We start from the raw sequence: 20,411 nt of genomic DNA, 5'->3' as shown, positions 1-20,411 counted from the left end.
ATGGCCAACATGGTGAAACCCAGTGTCTACTAAAAATACAAAAAATTAGCCAGACGTGGTGGTGGGCACCTGTAGTCCCAGCTACTTGGGAGGCTGAGGCGGGAGAATCGCTTGAACCCGGGAGGCGGAGGTTGCAGTGAGCTGAGATCGTGCCACTGCACTCCAGCCTGGGCGACAGACCCAGACTCTGTGTCAAAAAAAAAAAAGAAAGAAAGAAAAAGAAGGACATGTGTGGGAAAAAAAAAAAAAGTCAGCCAGGAAGGGTAGCTCATGCTTGTAATACTACCACTTTGGGAGGCTGAGATGGGCGGATCACTTGAGGTCAGGAGTTCGAGACTAGCCTGGCCAACATAGTAAAACCCCGTCTCTACTAAAAATACAAAAATTAGCCAGGCGTGGTGGCACATGCCTGTAATCCTAGGTACTCAGGAGGCTGAGGCAGGAGAATTGCTTGAACCTGAGAGGTGGAGATTTCAGTGAGCTACGATTGCCCCACTGCACTCCACCTAAGTGACAGAGTGAGACTGTCTCAAAAAAAAAATAAAAATAAAAAATAAAAAAAAGGGCCTGGCGCGGTGGCTCAAGCCTGTAATCCCAGCACTTTGGGAGGCCGAGACGGGCGGATCACGAGGTGAGGAGATCGAGACCATCCTGGCTAACACGGTGAAACCCCGTCTCTATTAAGAAATACAAAAAACTAGCCGGGCGAGGTGGCGGGCGCCTGTAGTCCCAGCTACTCGGGAGGCTGAGGCCGGAGAATGGCGTGAACCCGGGAGGCGGAGCTTGCAGTGAGCTGAGATCCGGCCACTGCACTCCAGCCTGGGCGACAGAGCGAGACTCCGTCTCAAAAAAAAAATAAAAAAAATAAAAAAATAAAAAAATAAAAATAAATAAAAAAAAGAGTCAGTTAAAATATGCTCCCAGAGATACCTGCTTTTAATATTCCCCTACTTATTTTGTCAAGTGATCAGTTGTTTAACAGTGTATTTTAGTTTCCATGGTTCTGTCTTTCTGTACTGTCTTTCCAAAGTTTTGTTTCTCCAAGTGTTTTTGAGTTGTGATTCATCCTCATCCTGGGTGATAGGTTAAGGGAAAGTTAAGAAAAGTTTACCATGAGGCCTTCTCTAGTTGATGGCTTCAGTCTCTTCCAGGGCTTTTAAAGGCTCTGTATGCTGTTCTGATGGAAGGCGCATGTCATGGGAGATAGACATAAGGATTATTAAAACATTTTCTAAAATATATCAAAGGGCAAATTTAAGTGATAATTACAGAAGTCTTGGATAACCTTTATGAATTTGTTTGTATCAGTTTTGATAATGGTGCCCAACAACTAGAGTGCCTACTCCACAAGTACCTTATAAATATTTGCCAAATAGGGAAAATGAGAACAAAAGGGAAAAACAGAAGATGTAGACTAGAAAAGGCAGGGTAGTGAGTGAGTTGAGTGCTGTGAACTGTGAAAGGATAGAAATCTTATTAATTTCTAGGAAAACAGACTGACACTGCCAAAACAGGTGGGAATTTTTAAGACTTGGAGGATGCATGATGGATGGAACCAAACTTGAAGGGCAATACGTGAAACATTTTTGGTGTAATTTACTGAAATCCATGTAGTTTTATGTATAATTTGCTTTTCTAATAAAATAATCATGATGATGGGAAGGCCTGGAAAATATAAACATGTTTTTCTTGTTTCTTTTTAAAAAGAAAAAACACACGCACACAATTTTTTTCAGACTTCCCTACCCAGATTCTATTGACCACTCCTTAATATTTTAACCTCTGTTCCAGCTAAGATGTAAAATCTTTCTGGTTCCATAAATAGGAAATATACTATCTTCATTTGTCATTGTTAAAACTACTAAAATTTTCTCTAGAGTTTTAGAAATGAAGTTGTAACCATAAGTAACCTTGTGTTCTATCATGATTTTTTTTTTTTTTAAAAAAACATTAAGTTATGAATGTAATATAGCATCACAGAACTTAGGGAAAATATATAGAGGTTAACATTATTCTAGTCTTAGCACTATTTGTGTCTTCTTTATGGCTCTTGTTCCACAGGCTACTCATTCTTGATTTTTTTTTTTTTTTTTTTTTTTTTGGTTCTGTTTGGTTTTAAATCATCCAGTGGAGCTATTGTACTAAAAAAACAAAGTGTTGAAAATTGACCTTCTTGGGACATGGTATATAAGAATGTGTTATTAAGTTATTTAGTATCTGAAATGTTTTCTTTTGCCACCCACTGACTCTAATTTCCTTCTAAAATAAAACATGACAGTTCCACTGTGGGACTCGGGTGAATTATAATCTTTTTTTCATCAACTCCTTTTCGTCTATATTTAATCTAAATCTTCTGTTTATTTGTTTAGAATTGAACCCCGCAAGACTGCTTATGGGAAGCTTGGGATCTCTTCTGCTTTTCATGCAGACAGATACTGACTGTAGGTTGGGGGGTCAGGTAGGAATCCAGGACTACACAGGAGTAAAAGCAACCTAATTAAAGGAATATTTGAGAGTTAGATCGAAAAAAGACAGAGCTGGTGTGCAGCTGGCAGAAACACACCACAGAGAAGTGGGGACAGAGTCAGTGAGATGCAGGCCATGGAGGAAGTAGACAGATGGGACAGGCCTGGAAGAGGTGTTGAAAAACTGTCCTTGTTTAACCTATCTTTTGTATGGACTCTGAGCTTGATCCTTAAGCAAACAAAAGCTCTCTTTTCCAGGATGCCTGTGGTTCACAATAGTATGTGCAGTGCCTGGTGTGGGCCCTCAACAGACATTTTTGTCAGTACTGATGGCACCTTCCTTTGCAGTCTCCGTTAGACAGATGAGGAAATTGAGGCTTAAGGGGATTTAAGGAACTTGCCTAAAATCACACAGCTGGGAAACGCTGGTGTTAAATTGCAGCCACCTGTGTCTCTTCAGGCTATGCTGACTTCAGAATTCACTAGACAGTTATAGTACTTTAACACCAGCACATTCATGATTGTTAGTAGCCCCACAGGATTGTCATCTTCAAATTCAAGGACTCTGTTCCGAAGATGATTGTTACAGCTGCTGCCAGAGGGGAAGTTTCTCTGGGCTCCAGGAGCCTGTCTTCAGCATATCTTTTGAAACACCTCTTGCATTTTAGTTCTGAGCTCTATCGTTCACTGGCTGGATGACCCTGGGTGGGCTGCATCACTTTTTAAGCCACATTGTCTTTAGCAGGGAAATAGCAGCAATAACCGTATTTACCTCAAAGAGTTTTTCTGAGGATTAAATTCCACATTCATTTATGAATATGATTTCTGCAAACTGATATGAGAGTACAAGTGTTGTAATGAAAAGTTTATCTCGTTGTAGGTCTTATTGAATTTTCTGTGGGGAAATTTAGATACTTCGAGCTCAATAGGCCCTTTCCAGAGGAAGCTGTTTTGCATGATATTTCAAGCAATGTGACTTTTCTTATTTTCCAAATACACTCGCAGTATCAGAATACAACCGTTTCCTTTTCTCCGGTAAGTACAAATAATTATTTTAGTAAAAATCATTTCTATATTTTGGGGTCTGGTATTTAGTATGAGCATTAGAATTTGGTATCTCTCTCTCTCTTCTATGTTTATGACCTTATGTCTTAAATTTTAAAAAATCAAAATAGGATGTTTTCAAGTTAGTGATTGAGAGTATCTCGGGCCTTTCTTGAGTGTGGCGGTCTCTGACCTAAAAAGGGTTAATGGAGACCTGAGTTGGGGGGAAGGGCCCCCTGTGCCAAATGTCACCACTGTGCAGGCAAGTTTTTTTCGTGATTTCCCACCTTTTCATTTTCTTACTTTAGTGGGGCCTTAATAATTTTTACCTGAGAATATACGTTTTAATGAATTTTCATTGTTGTTTAGCTATAGTATTGAACTTTAGCAAGAACCCTATAATATCAACTTTATTCTTTGGACTCTGTCATGCAAACAACAAAAAAATTATAGTGCTCAGTTCATCCAGCCCTGTGCTGTGCCTCCAGCAGTGTTAAGGACTTTATTGTAGATATCATCACTAAACCCCTTAACCTCAACCTCAGCTTTAGAAAGTTTTTAAAATTCCCTGGGTTAGCTAGCTTAAGCTATGAAGAATCTGCCATTTATGTAATCTTTTACACATCTATATTTAGTCTCTATGATGCCCTAGACCAATACATGCATTTCACCTTGTATGAAGTTATACTTCATTTTATTTGCTCTAAGCCTATCTTATAATATTCTGGAATTTGGTAAACAAATCTGTCTTAATCCAATTCATATGTAATTTTAAAAAATTTTTATTTTTATTTTTTTAGAGATAGGATCTCGCTTCATCACCCAGGCTGGAATGTGGTTGTGTGATCATGGCTCAAATTCCTGGCCTTAAGTGATCCTGGAACTACCGGCACGTGTCACCACACTTGGCTAATTTTTAACATTTTTTTTTGTAGAGATGGGGTTTTGCTATGTTGCCCAGGCTGGTCTTGAACTCCTGGCCTCAAGTGATCCTCCTGCCTGGGCATCCCAAAGTGCTGGGATTACAGGCATGAACCACTGCACCCCAGCCTATATATAATAGTATGGGCATTGGTCACACTACCTTTCTTACTATTGTATTTTTTTATTCCTGCCTTCTTGCCCCTACCATAGAGATTTGGAAATTCTGTGCATGTGGTTGTGCATGTGTGTGCATGTGTATTGTGGGGGTGTGGGGGGGTAGTTAATAGACTGGAAATGGAAGAGTTCAGCTGAGGAAAAAAGGAAAGGAATAAATAGTATTAATTACGAGAGATACCGATGTCACGCATACGTTGAATTTGCCCAAGTTCTTTGCAGCTAGAGCAGAAGGTAAAGCATGTTAAATTTCATAACTTCCTTAGAAAGGAAGGAGCATGCCAGTTCCTCAGGGGAGGCAAGTTTTTTATGGCACTGAATTCAAAAGACAGCTTCCTATTCAGGCTCTTACATAGGAGACTTAGTAAAATGGCACATAGATGAGTTCTTTCTTCTTCTTTTTGAACTAGATCTATTAAAACAACTTTTAATTGACAAACAGTGTGATTTTCTTCCTAATGACATTACAGCAAGACAACATTTGAAGGAAAAGAGAGAGGATGGGGGAAATAAGGATTTATATTTGTTGAATGCCTACTATGTGCTAGGCTAGTGGTTCTTAAGCTTCTGGAGCCATAGACTGCTCAAGTCTGTGGACTCAAATATAAATATATAATTTCTTGGGGCCCTTCAGAAACCCTCAGGCCCCCAGTTAGGAACCCCTGTGTTTGGTTTCCATATGGTTAATTCTCATTAAAGCTCAACAAAGTAGTAGTGATACCTGTTTCTACATCTGAGTAAGCAAAGCTTGGATGAAGAGATGCCAGCATCACCAGTGATAAAATAGACCTGGATGGCAGCATCTTGGGCCTTGATTCCTATGCAGATAGGGTCTTAGTTGTCCTTAATTATCATTTCATTTCTTGGACTGCCTTTAGTTCCCACTGTTGTATTACCTAGAATATGATGGCCAGAACTGCACATGGCTCAGGAAGTGAGTGGTCTGTGTGAAGAGAAGTGCTTCTGTTTCCTGTGCCCTTCCTGATAAAGTGTGGTACCTTTGGTTTTTTTGGGTCGTGAGGGCAGTTGGCTCTTTGAAACTGTTGACTTGATCATTTATCAATTAATATTTGAGCCATTCTTTCTTATGCTTATCAAATTGAAACTGCTCTGCTGCCTTTTCCTTCCCATTTCCTTAACTTTGATAGAACCTCTTGAATCTATTACCTCTTAGCTTAGCATTTTATTATTCAAAAAGCTTTCCAAGCAGATGGGGGTGGGGGATGGTAGAAAGGAAGTGTGTGAGGAAGGATTAGGAAAGGGCACAAGGAAACTTGGGGTGATGCATACATTTACCGTTTTGATTGTGGTAATTGTTTCACAGGTGTCTGTGTATATCAAGACTTAAAAGTATACTTTATGGGCCAGATGCGGTGGCTCTTGCCTGTAATCCCAGCACTTTGGGAGGCCAAGGCGGGCAGATCACGAGGTCAGGAGATCAAGACCATCCTGGCTAACACGGTGAAACCCTGTCTCTGGTAAAAATACAAAAAATTAGCTGGGCCTGGTGGCAGGTGCGTGTAGTCCCAGCTACTCAGGAGACTGAGGCAGGAGAATGGCATGAACCTGGGAGGCGGAGCTGGCAGCGAGCCAAGATTGTGCCGCTGCACTCCAGCCTGAGTGACAGAGCTAGACTCCGTCTCAAAAAAAAAAAGTATACTTTATGTACAGTTTACAGTATGTCAGTTATAACACAGTTTAAAAGGTACTTCAAAAACCGAACTCCTTGGGGCCAGGTCTCATATTTTTGTCTTAGTGGTCTTAGACACGAAGACAAAACATTATTTGACCTAGTAAATCTTAATTCAAGTTAATTGAAACACTTGGGAATTTCACTGTGCATCTGCTATTCCTGATCAAAGATTATTTTTACAGACAGAATATTTGTGTCTTCACAAAATTCACAGTTGAAATCTTCATCCCCAGTGTGTTGTATTAGGAAGTGGAGTCTTTGGGAAATGATGTGGTTCAACAAGAACAGGTACAAGAAGTTATTGTATCCTGAGTCTTCAGCCTGTAAGAGGGCCCTCATCAGAACCCAGCTGTGTTGGCATCCCTATCTTGAACCACCAGAGTCTAGAATTGTGAAAATAAATTTCTGTTGTTTATAACCACCTAACCTGTGGTACTTTGTTATAGCAGCCTTAACTAAGACACTCATATATTTTTCAAGAATGCTTTTTCCATGTATATGTGTGGGCATGTGAACATAGAGATGAAAAGAATTCCCTGGATATTTGAGGAAGGTTTTTTTTTCTATTTTGAGAAGATTTGGAATAGGACATGCGCACTGGATCAGCTCGGTAATTTATATGTTTTGCTCAACTTCCTATTCATGACGATGTTTCTTCTTGACTGCAGACTCTCCTTTCCAATGCCTCGGAAACAGGCACTGCCAGTGGACTGGTTTTCATCCTTAGACCGGAGCAGAGTACATGCACTTGGTACTTGGGGACTTCAGGCGTAGAGCCTGTACAGAATATGGCTATCCTACTCTCCTACTCAGAAAGAGGTAACCCTTCTGTCTTCTCCTCCCTCTTTCTCTTTCGAATATGGAATGTGTTCATGAAACTTTAGGGAAAATGATCCTATTAAGATTGTTTGTTGCAAGTATAATGTATATAATCAGAAATATTTTACAGTAAGAGAATTAGCATGATGACTGAAAGCTCAGGTAGTAACTAGGAGAACACATTTATTCATTCAGAAAACATGTAGGGAGCCCTTGGAGAAGCAGTAATAGTTAAGGCAAGACATAGTCCTAACAGTGTAGTTATTCTGAGCAGAAGCAGTAAGCTCTACGTCATGAAGAAGAATGATTTGGAGAATGGCGCGTTGTGGGTGTGGCTGCCGCTGGAGTGTGGAGGGCCTTGCGTACAATTTGAGGTTTGTACTTTATTTCGAGGTAGGTTCTAAGGTGGCATAGAGTTTTTAAGCAGAGGAATGGTGTGGTCCATTTCATCTCTTAGAAAACCAATGCTAGAAGCAGTGTGGGGATGGATAGGAGAGGGCACAGCAGAGTCAGGACTCAGCACAAAATGAGAAATGAGGATCTGAACAGAGGCCATGAGAGGCAGGATGGAGAAGAGGAGCTGGATTTGAGATATCCAGAAGGTGGAATTGATAAACACAGTGACTGGTGGTCACGGATTATAAGAGGGAAGCATAGGTTTCCTATTTGGGCAGCAGGGAAATAGTGATACAAAATAGGTGTGGGAACAGGGTTATGGTGGTGCCAAATGTTTTGGGAGGTGGGATGGAGTAGATGATGACTCCAGTTTGGGACACAATCTGAGATGCTTGTAGGACATTTGGATGGAAATGCACAGTAGATAATTTAAATGACGGCCTGGAGTGGAGGGATGAGATTAGATTCCCAACTAAATAGCTGTTATTAAAAGCTGTGGCAGTGAATGAGATTATCCAGGCATGTACTTGGATATTTAGGGCAAAAATCATAGCAAATACTTTCATAGTGCCTACTGTGTGTCAGCTACTCTTTCTAGCAGATAGTAACTGCTGAGGAGTAAGCACAAGACTGTGTAGTAGTCAAGTAGGTAGGAAGAGAGCCTGGAGGTTCTGCCTTTAAAAGGGAGCAGGCCAGGCATGGTGGCTCACACCTGTAATCCTGTAATCGCAGCACTTTGGGAGGCTGAAGCTGGTGGATTACCTGAGGTCAGGAGTTTGAGACTAGCCTGGCCAACATGGTGAAACACTATCTCTACTAAAAATACAAAAATTAGCCAGGTGTGGTGGCGGGTGCCTATAATCCCAGGTACTCAGGAGGCTGCGGCAGGAGAGTTGCTTGAACCCGGCGGGTGGAGGTTGCAGTGAGCTGAGATTGCGCCACTTCACTCCATCCTGGGTGACAGAGCGAGACTCCATCTCAAAAAAAACAAACAAACAAAAAAAAAACCGGAAGTGGTAAGTTATACTCTACAGAGAGGTCAAGAGAACTAACTGAAGGTGTCCATATGCTAGAGCAAGTAGGAGTCAGCGGTGGCCCTTTACAAGAGTCACTTTAGTGGCACAACAGGGATGGAGGAGTGAAGGTGAGGTGAATACATTTAGACTACTCTTAAAGCTTGGGGGTAAAGGGAAGGAGAGGGAGCACTAATTAGGAAAGGAGGTAGAATCCAGAAGATTACTGGAGTAGAAGATAGGAAATGTTAGCTGTAACAAAAGGCTAATTACCTGATAAGAAACCATAGACTTAATTAAGGCTCTCATCAAGGGCAGTATACACAGAAAAATTATGAACAGAGGAGCTTCAGCTGGCATACGCACCATTTGTGGTGTGGTAAAGATCCGTAAGTGCAGAAAAAGGAGAGTATGAAAGAAGAGCATAGAATTTGAAGGAAGATTCCAACATGATACTGAAACTTATATACACACTGTGTATCTGCATTCCAAACCTGGCCAGAAGTAGTCAACCAATAGCCAATCTTTTTAACTCTAGAGTAGAGGTTGGCAAACTACAGACCATGAGCCAGATCCAGCCTGCTGCCTGTTTTTATACTTTTAAAGTTTTACTGAAACACAGCTATGCCTCTTCCTGTACGTATTGCCTGTGGCTGCTTTCTTGCCACAAGGACAGGAGTGGGTAGTTACTGCAGAGACCATCAGACTGACAAAGCTTAAAATACTATCAGGCCTTTTATGGAAAATGTTTGCTGTGCCCTGCTCTAGGGCCCTGAACCTCAGTTAACTCTACCCTCTTTAACCTCAGTTCATGAAATAGTATAAGACTAGAAGCTCTACATTTATATTTAACTTCTATTTGGAAAGTTCTTCTAAGAATAGAGTTCTGTTTTTCTGAGTATGATTTGGATATGTAAGAATTGTTTTTTTGGTAACTTCCCTATTTCTTATCCAGATCCTATCCCTGGAGGCTGTAATTTGGAGTTTGATTTAGATATTGATCCCAACATTTACTTGGAGTATAATTTCTTTGAAACGACTATCAAGTTTGCCCCGGCAAACCTAGGCTATGCGAGGTATGCCTGTCTCCCATCTCTGAGAAATGCTTTTAGAACATACATGACGACAGTTGTGTAGATTTGACCAGCTCTCTCAAGTCCCTAGTTCTCTGTAGTAAAATTGAGTTCTTTAATTTTTGGGGGTAATTGATGTAATTTAAACTTAATTATTAATCTTTGGGCTGTCATTTACAGTTAATATTTTCCCACTTCATTCTTGTGAACTCTTTTTATTTGAAGAGCCAGATGTGAGTCTATTATGAGCTTGCAAGTACATCCTGGTTTTTATAAAGCACTTTAAATATGGATAGCGCTCAGTAGCCCTGAAACATCCTTATAGTTTTATAAAGATTCATTGTTTTAATTAAAGCTGTGCCTCAGTTTCTCCTTTAATAGTAACGATAGCTAACATTTGAGAACACTTGAATGCTTCTTGTGCATTGTCCATGGTGCTGAGCGTTGTTATGTTCTTTGCCATTAAATCCTAACGATTTTATGAAGAAGGGCAATTGCTGTTATTTTACAGAAAGGTTCCCTAGGGGTTATGGAGGTTAAGCGACTTGCTAACAAATGACAAATCTGGTATATTCTTTTCTTTTCTTTTTTTTTTTTTAAATCAGAGATGAGGTCTTTCTATGTTGCCCTGGCTGGTCTTGAACTTCTTAGCTCAAGCAATCCTCCTGCCTCAGCCTCCCAAAGTGCTGGGATTACAGGCATAAGCCACTGCACCCAGATTTTTTTTTTTTTTTGTCTCCCCAAAGCTGTAGTATTACTCTAGGCCTGTTATCAGAATCCAGTGATGTAATCACCCTTGCCTGTTGGTGTTCGTCTTAGTTTGTGGTGCTGTAACAAAGTAGCACAGACTGGGTGGCTTATAAACTTCTTTCTCACAGTTCTAGAGGGTAGAAGTCCACGATCAGGATGCCAGCACAGTCGAGTTCTGGTGAAGGTTCTCGTCCAGGTTACAGACTGCTGGGTTGTCATTGTGTCCACACATGACAGAAAGAAGGCGAGAGGGCTCTCTGGGATCTCCTTTATGAGGGCAGTAATTCTATTCATTAGGGCTTCGTCTTCATGACCTAGTTACCTCCTAATATCATCACATTGGGAGTGAGGATCTCAGCATATTAATTTTGGGGAGACACAAACATTCAGTCCATAACAGTGCGTTACTTTTCTTCAGAATACCAATTGTTGCCACTGCAAAAAGTGAATTGTTAAATTGTAATTATTGTTGCAAGTGTTTGAAATTAGGGCTCTTGGTTCCTTTTTATAGATGGGACTTGCACCACAAGAGATTGATGTTTCATTTTGTTGGTTGACTTTAGAGGTGTAGATCCCCCGCCATGTGATGCTGGGATGGACCAGGACTCCCGGTGGAGGTTGCAGTATGATGTCTATCAGTATTTTCTGCCTGAGAATGACCTCACTGAGGAGATGTTGCTGAAGCATCTGCAGAGGATGGTCAGCGTGCCCCAGGTGAAGGCCAATGCTCTCAAGGTAAATCTGAGTCCCATGATTTGTGTGGCTGGATTGTGACACCTGTGTCAGAGTTGAGACAGGGAGAAGCTACCAGGGTCTTATTTCTTTACTCTTTTCTCCTTTACTGGGAACATTCACTTTATTCTCTTTTATTTTGTTATCATCTTGGGAGTCTTTGCTGGTGATACCTCAAAATGATGTTGGCCTTTGAGGGGATGCATGTAAATTATGTTAAGTTTTAGTTGCAGCCACATCTATGACTTGGTAATCTGAAATGTGAATGGAAGGAGGTGGTAATTTTCTATGTACTCCCATGACTACTGGGTAAACATTTTTGGCAAGTATGAAGATTACATTGTTTTGAGAAAAAAAAAATGAGAAACTGCTTAAGGATACATACATTGGCATTCATATTTGAACCCAAACTCAAAGTCTCTAACTTGGAGCAAAATTCTTCTCTGAGCTTTGGAATCCATGGACCAGTGGCATTGGCATCACCAGAGAGTTTGTGAGAATTGTAATTCTTAAGCTCCACCCTGGAACTACTGAATCAGAATTTGCATTTTATAAGATCCCTCCAGTGATTCTGGCTGGGTGCAGCGGCTCACGCCTGTAATCCCAGCACTTTGGGAGGCCGAGGTGGGTGGATCACCTGAGGTCAGGAGTTCGAGACCAGCCTGTTTAACATAGCGTAACCCTTTCTCTACTAAAAATACACAAATTAGCCAGGCATGTTGGTAGATGCCTATAATACCAGCTACTCGGGAGGCAGAGGCAGGAGAATCATTTGAATCCAGGAGGTGGAGGTTGCAGTGAGCCCAGATCATGCTGTTGCACTCCAGCCTGGGCGACAAGAGTGAAACTCCATCTCAAAAAAAGAAAGAAAAAAAAATATCTCTCAGGTGATTCTTATGCATATTAGATTTTGAGACTCACTCACTGCAATAGATCATTTTTGTGGAGGGCAGGATTTTATCTTTATGTCTTGAAAAGTGCCTAACTGCAATGTAACATATGAGGTCATCCTTCAGTCTAATGGTTGACGGGTGGAGTTTTTCTAGACAGCGTCATTGTGCTTATTCACCAAATAAGAAGCTCTGTTAGTAAGGTTTATTAGTTGCTTTATTAGATATGACATACTATTATTATTTTTATGAAGAATATAAGAACTTGTTTAATAGGCTCCTTTTAGGTTACTTTTTAACTTTTAGTTAAAAGAATATTTTGTTCCAGAATGTGGGGAAACCCTCAAAGACTAATGAGGGTGTGTCAGAGATTCAGGAGCCTGTTTGAAGGGCTTACACTGCCAAATTTGGGGCAATTCAAGAATCAAGAAAAGAAAAAGATTATGGTTGTCAGCCTTGAATAAATACAAATGAAACCTTCCTCAGTTGCCACCACTGGAGGAAACTCTTACACCAAATTACTCCAAAAATTGATAAAGGAATTTAGCCTGCCTTTTTAAAGGAGAAACTAATTCTTCCCCAGGTGGTGAGAGAAAGCTCTTTGCAGAAGAGTGCCAGCTAATATATGTAGAAGGAATAATAGAGAATTAGATGATCACCATTTTGTGACCCTCCATGAAATAAATCCAGCAAGGATCAGCAGGTGAAGGTTTTTAGGGGACAGGATATTTCTAGGGTGTCTAAGTAGCATCCTTTGATTAATTCTCATTGTAAAAGGAGAACCGCTTCAAAATGGAGTGACCTGATAGTCTCCACCTCTTCCAGGTGGGCAAAGCTAGTTTCACTGAAAATGGGTCAGCCTGTACTATGAGCTCATGTAGTGCAGTCTGACATTATCACCATCGCCTGTGGTATAGTCTAGCACAAAATGTCTAACCTGAATTTAGTCCATTGGATTCCCTATTTACAGGAAGTATGGGGAATAGAAGAATAAGTTAGACACAAGATTGTGTTATACTTTGTGAGAATACTGACTTCATCTCTTCTGCAGTCATTGGGTGGCTGAGAGAGAAAGGTGAGACAGACTGCTCTAGATTACTGAGATTGGCCATAAACAGCATGCATGGAACTTGGTTTGATCTTGGGTAAGAAGGAGAAAAGCTAGAAAAGATGTTAGGGGTCAGGAACAGTGACACACACCTGTAATCCCAGCACTTTGGGAGGCTGAGGCAGGCAGATCGCTTGAGCTCAGGAGTTCAAGACCAGCCTGGGCAACGTGGCAAAACCTCATAGCCACTAAAAAAAACAAGAAGTCCCGAGTGTGGTGGTGCGTGCTTGTAGTCCCAGATGTTGAGGAGACTGAGGTTGGAGGATCACTTGAGCCTGGGAGAAGTTGCAGTTTGCTGAGATCACACCACTGCACTCTAGCCTAGGTGACAGAGTGAGACCCTGTCTCAAAAAAAAAAAAAAAAAAAAAAAAAAAGGAAAAGACATTAGGGAAAATCTGGATCATGTATTAGCTAATAAGAAATTATTCATTTTCTTAGGTGAGCTAAGGTATTGTGTTTATATAGGAGAATATTCTTGTACAGATGGTCCCTGACTTATGATGGCTTGACTTACGATCTTTTGATTTGAGTTTTGATCATTTCCTAGGCTAGCAATATGATACTTTTGCAACACTGAGCAGTGGCTGTGAGCCATAGCTCCCGCTTAACCACATTGGTAAACAGCTAACATTCTACAGTGTACTGTATTCAATAAATTACATGAGCAATTAAACACTTTATTATAAAATAGCCTTTGTGGGCCGGGCGCAGTGGCTCACGCCTGTAATCCCAGCACTTTGGGAGGCCAAGGCAGGAGAACGAGGTCAGGAGTTGGAGACCATCCTGGCTAACATGGTGAAAACCTGTTTCTACTAAAAATACAAAAAATTAGCTGGGCGTGGTGGTGGTGGCGGGTGCCTGTAGTCCCAGCTACTCGGGAGGCTGAGGCAGGAGAATGGCGTGAACCTGGGAGGCAGAGCTTGCAGTGAGCCAAGATCGCGCCACTGCACTCCAGCCTGGGCAACAGAGTGAGACTCTATCTCAAATAATAATAATAATAATTAAAAAATAGCCTTTGTGTTAGATAATTTTGTTCAACTGAGTCTGATGTAAGTGTTCTGAGCACATTCAAGGTAGGCTAGGGTAAAACCGTGATGTTTGGTGGGTGAGGTATATTAAATGCATTTTGACTTTATGATGGATTTATCCTGTTGTAATCCCCTTGCCAGTCTGTACTTAGACTTACATCTGTACTGAGTACCTTGTTACTCAGAGTGTGGTAGGTGGTTGCATAGCATTGGCATCATCTAAGATGATGTCTTGATCTGCTTTTTAACAAGACTGCCCCTCTGCGATTCACAAGCACATTAAATTTGAGAAACACTGTGGTAGGACATGCACAGTGAAGTGTCATGATATCTGTAACTTACTTTCAGCAGGAAAAAAACAGAGATGGGGAGAAAGGAGTGATAGAGAAGCAAATATGGTAAAATACTAACAATTGTTGATAGTAGGCAGTATATAGTCTATTTATTGTGTTATTCATTCAACTTTTCTGTGTGGTTTAAATTTCTCATGATAACTTGGGAGTAATATTAACAGTTTGTTGAACTTGATCAGACCTTTGCCCAGGAAACAAGTTAATGAAGGCTAAGCAGTATTTTTAAACAGTGGTACTCTGATGTAGTAGGGCTTGTAATTATTTACTCCTGAAACCCTAATATTTATTTTTCTCCAATTAGTAGGAACATAGGTATTATTGTTCTATAAAGCATTTGTTTCTTCTATTTTATAGTTTACAGTGGAATTTCTGAAGTTAAGAACTACTACTACATAGCAAAACCTTATGTAATATTTTCTTGTTTCAGAGACTGTTAGACAAAAATAAGTGGGTACTGTCTGTGAGATGTTAACAGACTGTCTACATTAGTCTGTGGCTAATATTGAACACATCCTCTGTGTTAGGCATTGGGCTGTACACTGAGGAAAGAGCAGTGCACAAGAGAAATACAGTTCCCATCGTTGTTTATAGTCTAGCAGAGGAGAAAAAAACCTTTTTACGTTGTCCTAACTAGCATTTATACATTATTTGTATCTCATTTTCCTTAAACTATTAAAAAAAAAATCTTTGGAAGCATTTTGTGTAAGAGCTTGCTTACATTAGCACATACAAACCATGTAAGATGGCCTTTTGACCATATTAAATGGGTTGGTGAATATTTTAAACAAGAATTATAATTTATAAATATACCATTTAATATTACACGTAGGTGGGATTATCACAGAATAGCTTAAAAAAAAATCCCCTAAACACTAATCATATGTTATTTTTGGCTGCAGGTGGTTACCCTAACAGCTAATGATAAGACAAGCGTTTCCTTCTCCTCCCTCCCGGGACAAGGTGTCATATACAATGTCATTGTTTGGGACCCGTTTCTAAATACATCTGCTGCCTACGTTCCTGCTCACACATATGCTTGCAGCTTTGAGGCAGGAGAGGGTAGTTGTGCTTCCCTAGGTGAGTATATGGATTTAAACTTTTACAAATTCTCCTTTGGCCTTGCAGATAATGCTTTTGTCTAGTTCTCATTCATTCATTTAACACATAACCTTTTGAGCCCCTACATTATTCCGCTCTCTGTTCTAGGCACTAGGACATAGCAGTAAACAAAACAGCAAAAATACTTGTTCTCTTGGAGCTTATATTATAGTGAGGGAGATGAGACAGACAAGATAAATTTATAAAATATGTAATACATGAGAAACTGGTGAGTGCTAAGAAGATAAAGTAGGAAAGGGGGAGAGAACATGTGCCAGTAAGAGGAAAATTCGAGATAGATAGAATGGCCAGGGCAGTCCTTGCTGTGCCACGCATGTACCTGGGTGTGGCGTGTACCAGGCAGAGGGAGCAGCCAGGATGAGGGCCTGCACCTGGGAGCCTGCCTGAGGGTGTGAAGAGCTCTAGTGAGGACAGGGGTTGCAGGAGAACGAGGAGGGCAAGGGGAGTAGAGGTGAGGCGAGAGGTGCGGGGGCAGGCAGCTCGCGTGTGGCCTTGTAGATTGTAGTGTGGGCTCTAGCTTCTATTCTGAACGAAAGGGAAAGGCATTGGAAGGTTTTGAGCAAATGGTGCCATGATCTGACATATTTTAACGGGATCACTGGCTGCTTTTTGAGAAAAGATGGAGGCAAGAGCAGACATGCAGATTGGTTAGGAGGCCACTGAAGTAATCCAGGGGAGAGAGAACAGTGGGTTAGGTAGAGTGGGGGCAGTGAAGGTGTTGTGAGGTGCATGTGTGTGTGTGTGTGTGTGTGTATATATTTAGCAGTTTATCTTGAAATAGTTTCTCAGAAAATATGCAAAAATAGTATGAAGAATTTCTGTATAATCTTCATCCAGATTCCTCAAAGCTTAATGTATTAGGCGATTTGCTTTTCATTCTCTCTTCTTCTCTCTTTCTTTCTATATACAATTAACCTTTGAACAGTGTAGGGTTTGTGGGGGTGACTCCTGTGCAGTGGAAAATCTGTGTATAACTCTTTTCTTTTTTTCTGAGACAGGGTTTCATTCCTGTCTGGAGTGCAGTGACGTGATCTCGGCCCACTGCAACCTCTGCCTCCCGGGTTCAAATGATTCTCCTGCCTCAACCTCCCGAGTAGCTGGGATTAACAGGCACACACCACCATGCCTGGTTAGTAGAGTCGGGGTTTCGCCATGTTGGCCAGGCTGGTCTCAAACTCCTGGCCTCAAGTGATCCACCCGCCTTAGCCTCCCAAAGTACTGGGATTACAGGCATAAGCCACCAGACCTGGCCCGTGTATAACTTTTGACTTCCCCAAAACTTAACTACTACTAGCTTAGTGTTGACCAGAGAAGCCTTATTGATCATGTAAATACTTGATTAACACATATTTTGTATATTTGTCATAGACTATAGTCTTACAATAAAATGAGCTAGAGAAAAGTAAATGTTATTAAGGAAATCGTAAGGAAGAGAAAGTATATTTACGATTCATTAAGTGAGAATGGATCATCATAAAGGCCTTCATCTTCATCCTCTTCACATTGAATAGGAAGAGGAGGAGGAAGAGGAGGGGTTGGTGTTGCTGTCTCGGGGTGGCAGAGGTGGAAGGGGAGGCAGGAGAGGCAGGCACACTCAGTGTGACTTTTACTGAAAAAACATCTGTAAGTGGACCCATGTTGTTCAGGGGCCTACTGTGTATGTGTACATATGTATACACACGTATACACACACACTACTCTTTTCTTCTCTGAACCATTTGAGAATAAGCTGCAGACATAAAGACTTTTTTGCCCTTAAATACTTCTGTATTTATATCCTTACATACCCATAGTAAAATTATCAAAATTACAAAGTTAGCATTGATATGGTTGTGATTTAATTCACATGTTACCACATTTGCTAGTTGTTCCAATAGTGTCCTTTTTAAGCAAAAAAAAAATTTTTTGTTTGGGTGCAGTGGTTCACGCCTGTAAGCCCAGCACATTGGGAGGTCAAGGTGGGCACATTGCTTGAGCTCCGGTGTTCAAGACCAGCCTGGGCAACATGGCGAAACTCTGTCTCTACAAAAAATACAAAAATTAGCTGGGTGCGGTGCCACTGCCTGTGGTTCCAGCTACTTGGGAGTCTAAGGTGGGAAGATCACCTGAGCCCAGGAAGGTCGAGGCTGCAGTGAGCCATGATTGTGCTCCTATACTCCAGCCTGGGCAACAGAGCGAAACCCTGTCTCCCCATCAACAAAATTTATTTTTTCCTCTCACCAGAGTTCAGTTTAGGATCCCACATTGCATTTAACTGATGTATCTCTTTAGAGTCCTATAATCTGGAACAAGTCTTTTTTTTTTTTTTTTTTTTTTTAAATTTTAATCTTTTAAGATCCTGACCTTTTTGAGAAGTACAGAATATTTATATTTTTTTAGAGTGTCCTCAATTTGGGTTAGTTGATATTTCCTCATAATTAAATTTTGATTATGCTTTTTTGGCAGGAATACAAAGGAAGTGATGTGTCCTTCGCAGGAGACACTTGTCTCTTTATTTATTTGTCTCTTTACTGGTGGTGACACCCTTCATAACTTGGTTAGTGGTGTCTTGCCAAGTTTCGCTACTGAAGTAACTGTTCCTTTTTTTTTTTTGAGACGGAGTCTGGCTCTGTGGCCCAGGCTGGAGTGCAGTGGCGTGATCTCGGCTCACTGCAAGCTCCGCCTCCTGGATTCATGCCATTCTCCTGCCTCAGCCTCCCGAGTAGCTGGGACTACAGGCGCCTGCCACTACACCCAGCTAATTTTTTTGTATTTTTAGTAGAGACAGGGTTTCACCATGATAGCCAGGATGGTCTCGATCTCCTGACCTCCTGATCCGCCCGTCTCGGCCTCCCAAAGTGCTGGGATTACAGGCGAGAGCCACTGTGCCTGGCCAACTGTTCCTTTTTTAAAGTGTCTTTAGGGAAAATACTTCGAGTGTCAGTAAATATCCCATTCTCAAACTCTCACTTCCTAGTTTTGGCATCCAGTGATCTTTGCCTGAAACATTTATTACTAGGTGGTTGCCAAATGGTGTTTTTCTAATGTATCACTCCTTCTATGTTTATTTGTTGCCATTCTACTCTAAGGAAGAGTTTTCCCTCCCCTCCCATTTATTTATCCATGTATTTATTTTAAGCCTGGACCTGTAGATTCCTATTTTATTCTCTGGATGAAATCCTTTACTGTCATTTATTTTCATGTTCAAATTGTCCCAGATTTGGCTCATGAGTGGCTGGATATGTTTGGAGTACAGTGTACTGATGGATTGGATGAGGGGTTTGAGAGAAAGAGGTGTAAAGGACTTTGTAGGTTTTGGCCTGAGCAACTGGAGAGAGAGAGCAACCATTCACTGAGGTGGGAAGGACTGTTGGAGGAGAAGGTTGGGAGGATACATTGAGAGTTCAGTTTGAGAACCCTATTGAACGTTTATGTGCAGATGTTTAACTGATGGTTGATTATATATATAAAAGCCTGGAATTCAGAGGAAAGTCTTAGCTGGAGAGCATCTTGGAAGTCTTCAGACTGAATATATGGCATTTTAAGCCTCATGCTAGATGGTGTTATCTATAAAGGGGTGGCAGAGGTGGAAGGGGAGGCAAGAGAGGCAGGCACACTCAGTGTGACTTAGAGAAAAGGGAGGGGTCTAAGGACTGAGCCCTGGGTACTCCGGTGTTTAGAGCTCAGGAAATTGAAGATCCTACCAATGGGCTGAGCCAGATTGGTAAAAGGAAAGTGATGTTTGTTGAAGCCAAGGGGAGATGGTATTGCACGGAAGAGAGAGCGATCAACTTTGCGAATGCTGCTGATAGGTCAGCTAAGAAAGAGGCTGAAAATGACCCTTGGATTTAGCAACATGGAGGCCATTGGTACCAGTGAGAGCTGTTGCAGTGGAGAGGTGGGGTGGGAGCCTGACAGGAGCATGTTCAAGAACAAATGGGAGCTAGGAGCACAGAAATTGGAGAAAGTTCAAGTAGCTCTTTCAAGGAGCTTTGCTCTGAAGAAGAAAGTCTATTAGTTGTGTTCAAGCCAGAGATTATGGTTCTCTCCCTCTGCTAGAGCCATACCCCACTGTTAAAGAAAAAAAAAAAATCAGTGACACTAGTTAAAGCACAGTGAGGAAGATTTTATTCAAGGTAGGGGGTAGTATTACAATAGGCATGGGGACCACCGTGATGGAATTTTGCAGTGGGGAAGAAAGATTGGGCTCAACTCCTGAGTACAACATGGGCTAGTGGGAATTTGTAGCCACGGAGCAGGGTGGGAGTCAGTGGATGGAAAATTTCTAAGGTGAAACATGAGGGGCAAGGGGGCATTCTGTCTGCACTGACCTAAGGGGATTCTTACTGAAGACAGACCACGGTGGTCAGACATCACCTGGGGGATGGATGGTGGAGGGTGAAGAACTCGATTAGATATCGAGGGTGATTTGATATCAAGCATAGGGGATTCTTGCTAAGCTGGCTTATCAGAGTTCTTGCTGAAGCTGGATTTTGCAAAGATGTGCTCAGCTGGGCCTAGGAGGGGGTTCAGGAGACTGACTGAAATTTAGCCAAGCAAAGACTCTTTGTCACCACTCAGTCTTCCACTCTAGACAATCTTCCACTCAAGATCCTTGAGGGATACAATGCAAGAGACCTAGGCAGATGTAAGTTTGTGTGTGTGTGTGTGTGTGTGTGTGTGTGTGTGTGTGTATATATATATTTTTTTTTTTTTTTTTTGAGAGAGTCTCACTCTTGTCACCCAGGCTGGAGTACAGTGGCATGATCTCGGCTCACTGCAACTACCGCCTCCTAGGTTCAAGTAATTCTCGTGCCTCAGCCTCCAGAGTATCTGGGATTATAGGCATG

At 41.4% G+C, this 20,411-nt stretch overlaps 1 protein-coding gene across 1 annotated transcript in view; it reads left to right on the top strand.

Annotated features, from left to right (window-relative positions):
* The window catches only part of TM7SF3 (transmembrane 7 superfamily member 3), a 47,064-nt gene that overhangs the window by 12,360 nt on the left and 14,293 nt on the right, over positions 1-20,411 (top strand). The window contains exons 2-6 of the mRNA XM_025400912.1: positions 3,346-3,500; positions 6,969-7,119; positions 9,484-9,604; positions 10,915-11,086; positions 15,363-15,540. Of these exons, the coding sequence (XP_025256697.1) occupies positions 3,346-3,500; positions 6,969-7,119; positions 9,484-9,604; positions 10,915-11,086; positions 15,363-15,540 (777 nt within the window). The remainder of the gene's footprint in view (positions 1-3,345; positions 3,501-6,968; positions 7,120-9,483; positions 9,605-10,914; positions 11,087-15,362; positions 15,541-20,411) is intronic.

This window comes from Theropithecus gelada, chromosome 11, assembly GCF_003255815.1.
Source record: "Theropithecus gelada isolate Dixy chromosome 11, Tgel_1.0, whole genome shotgun sequence".
Classification (NCBI taxonomy): domain Eukaryota; kingdom Metazoa; phylum Chordata; class Mammalia; order Primates; family Cercopithecidae; genus Theropithecus; species Theropithecus gelada.
The sequence above is the reverse complement of the archived record's forward strand: the minus strand, read 5'-3'. Positions and strand labels throughout refer to the sequence as shown.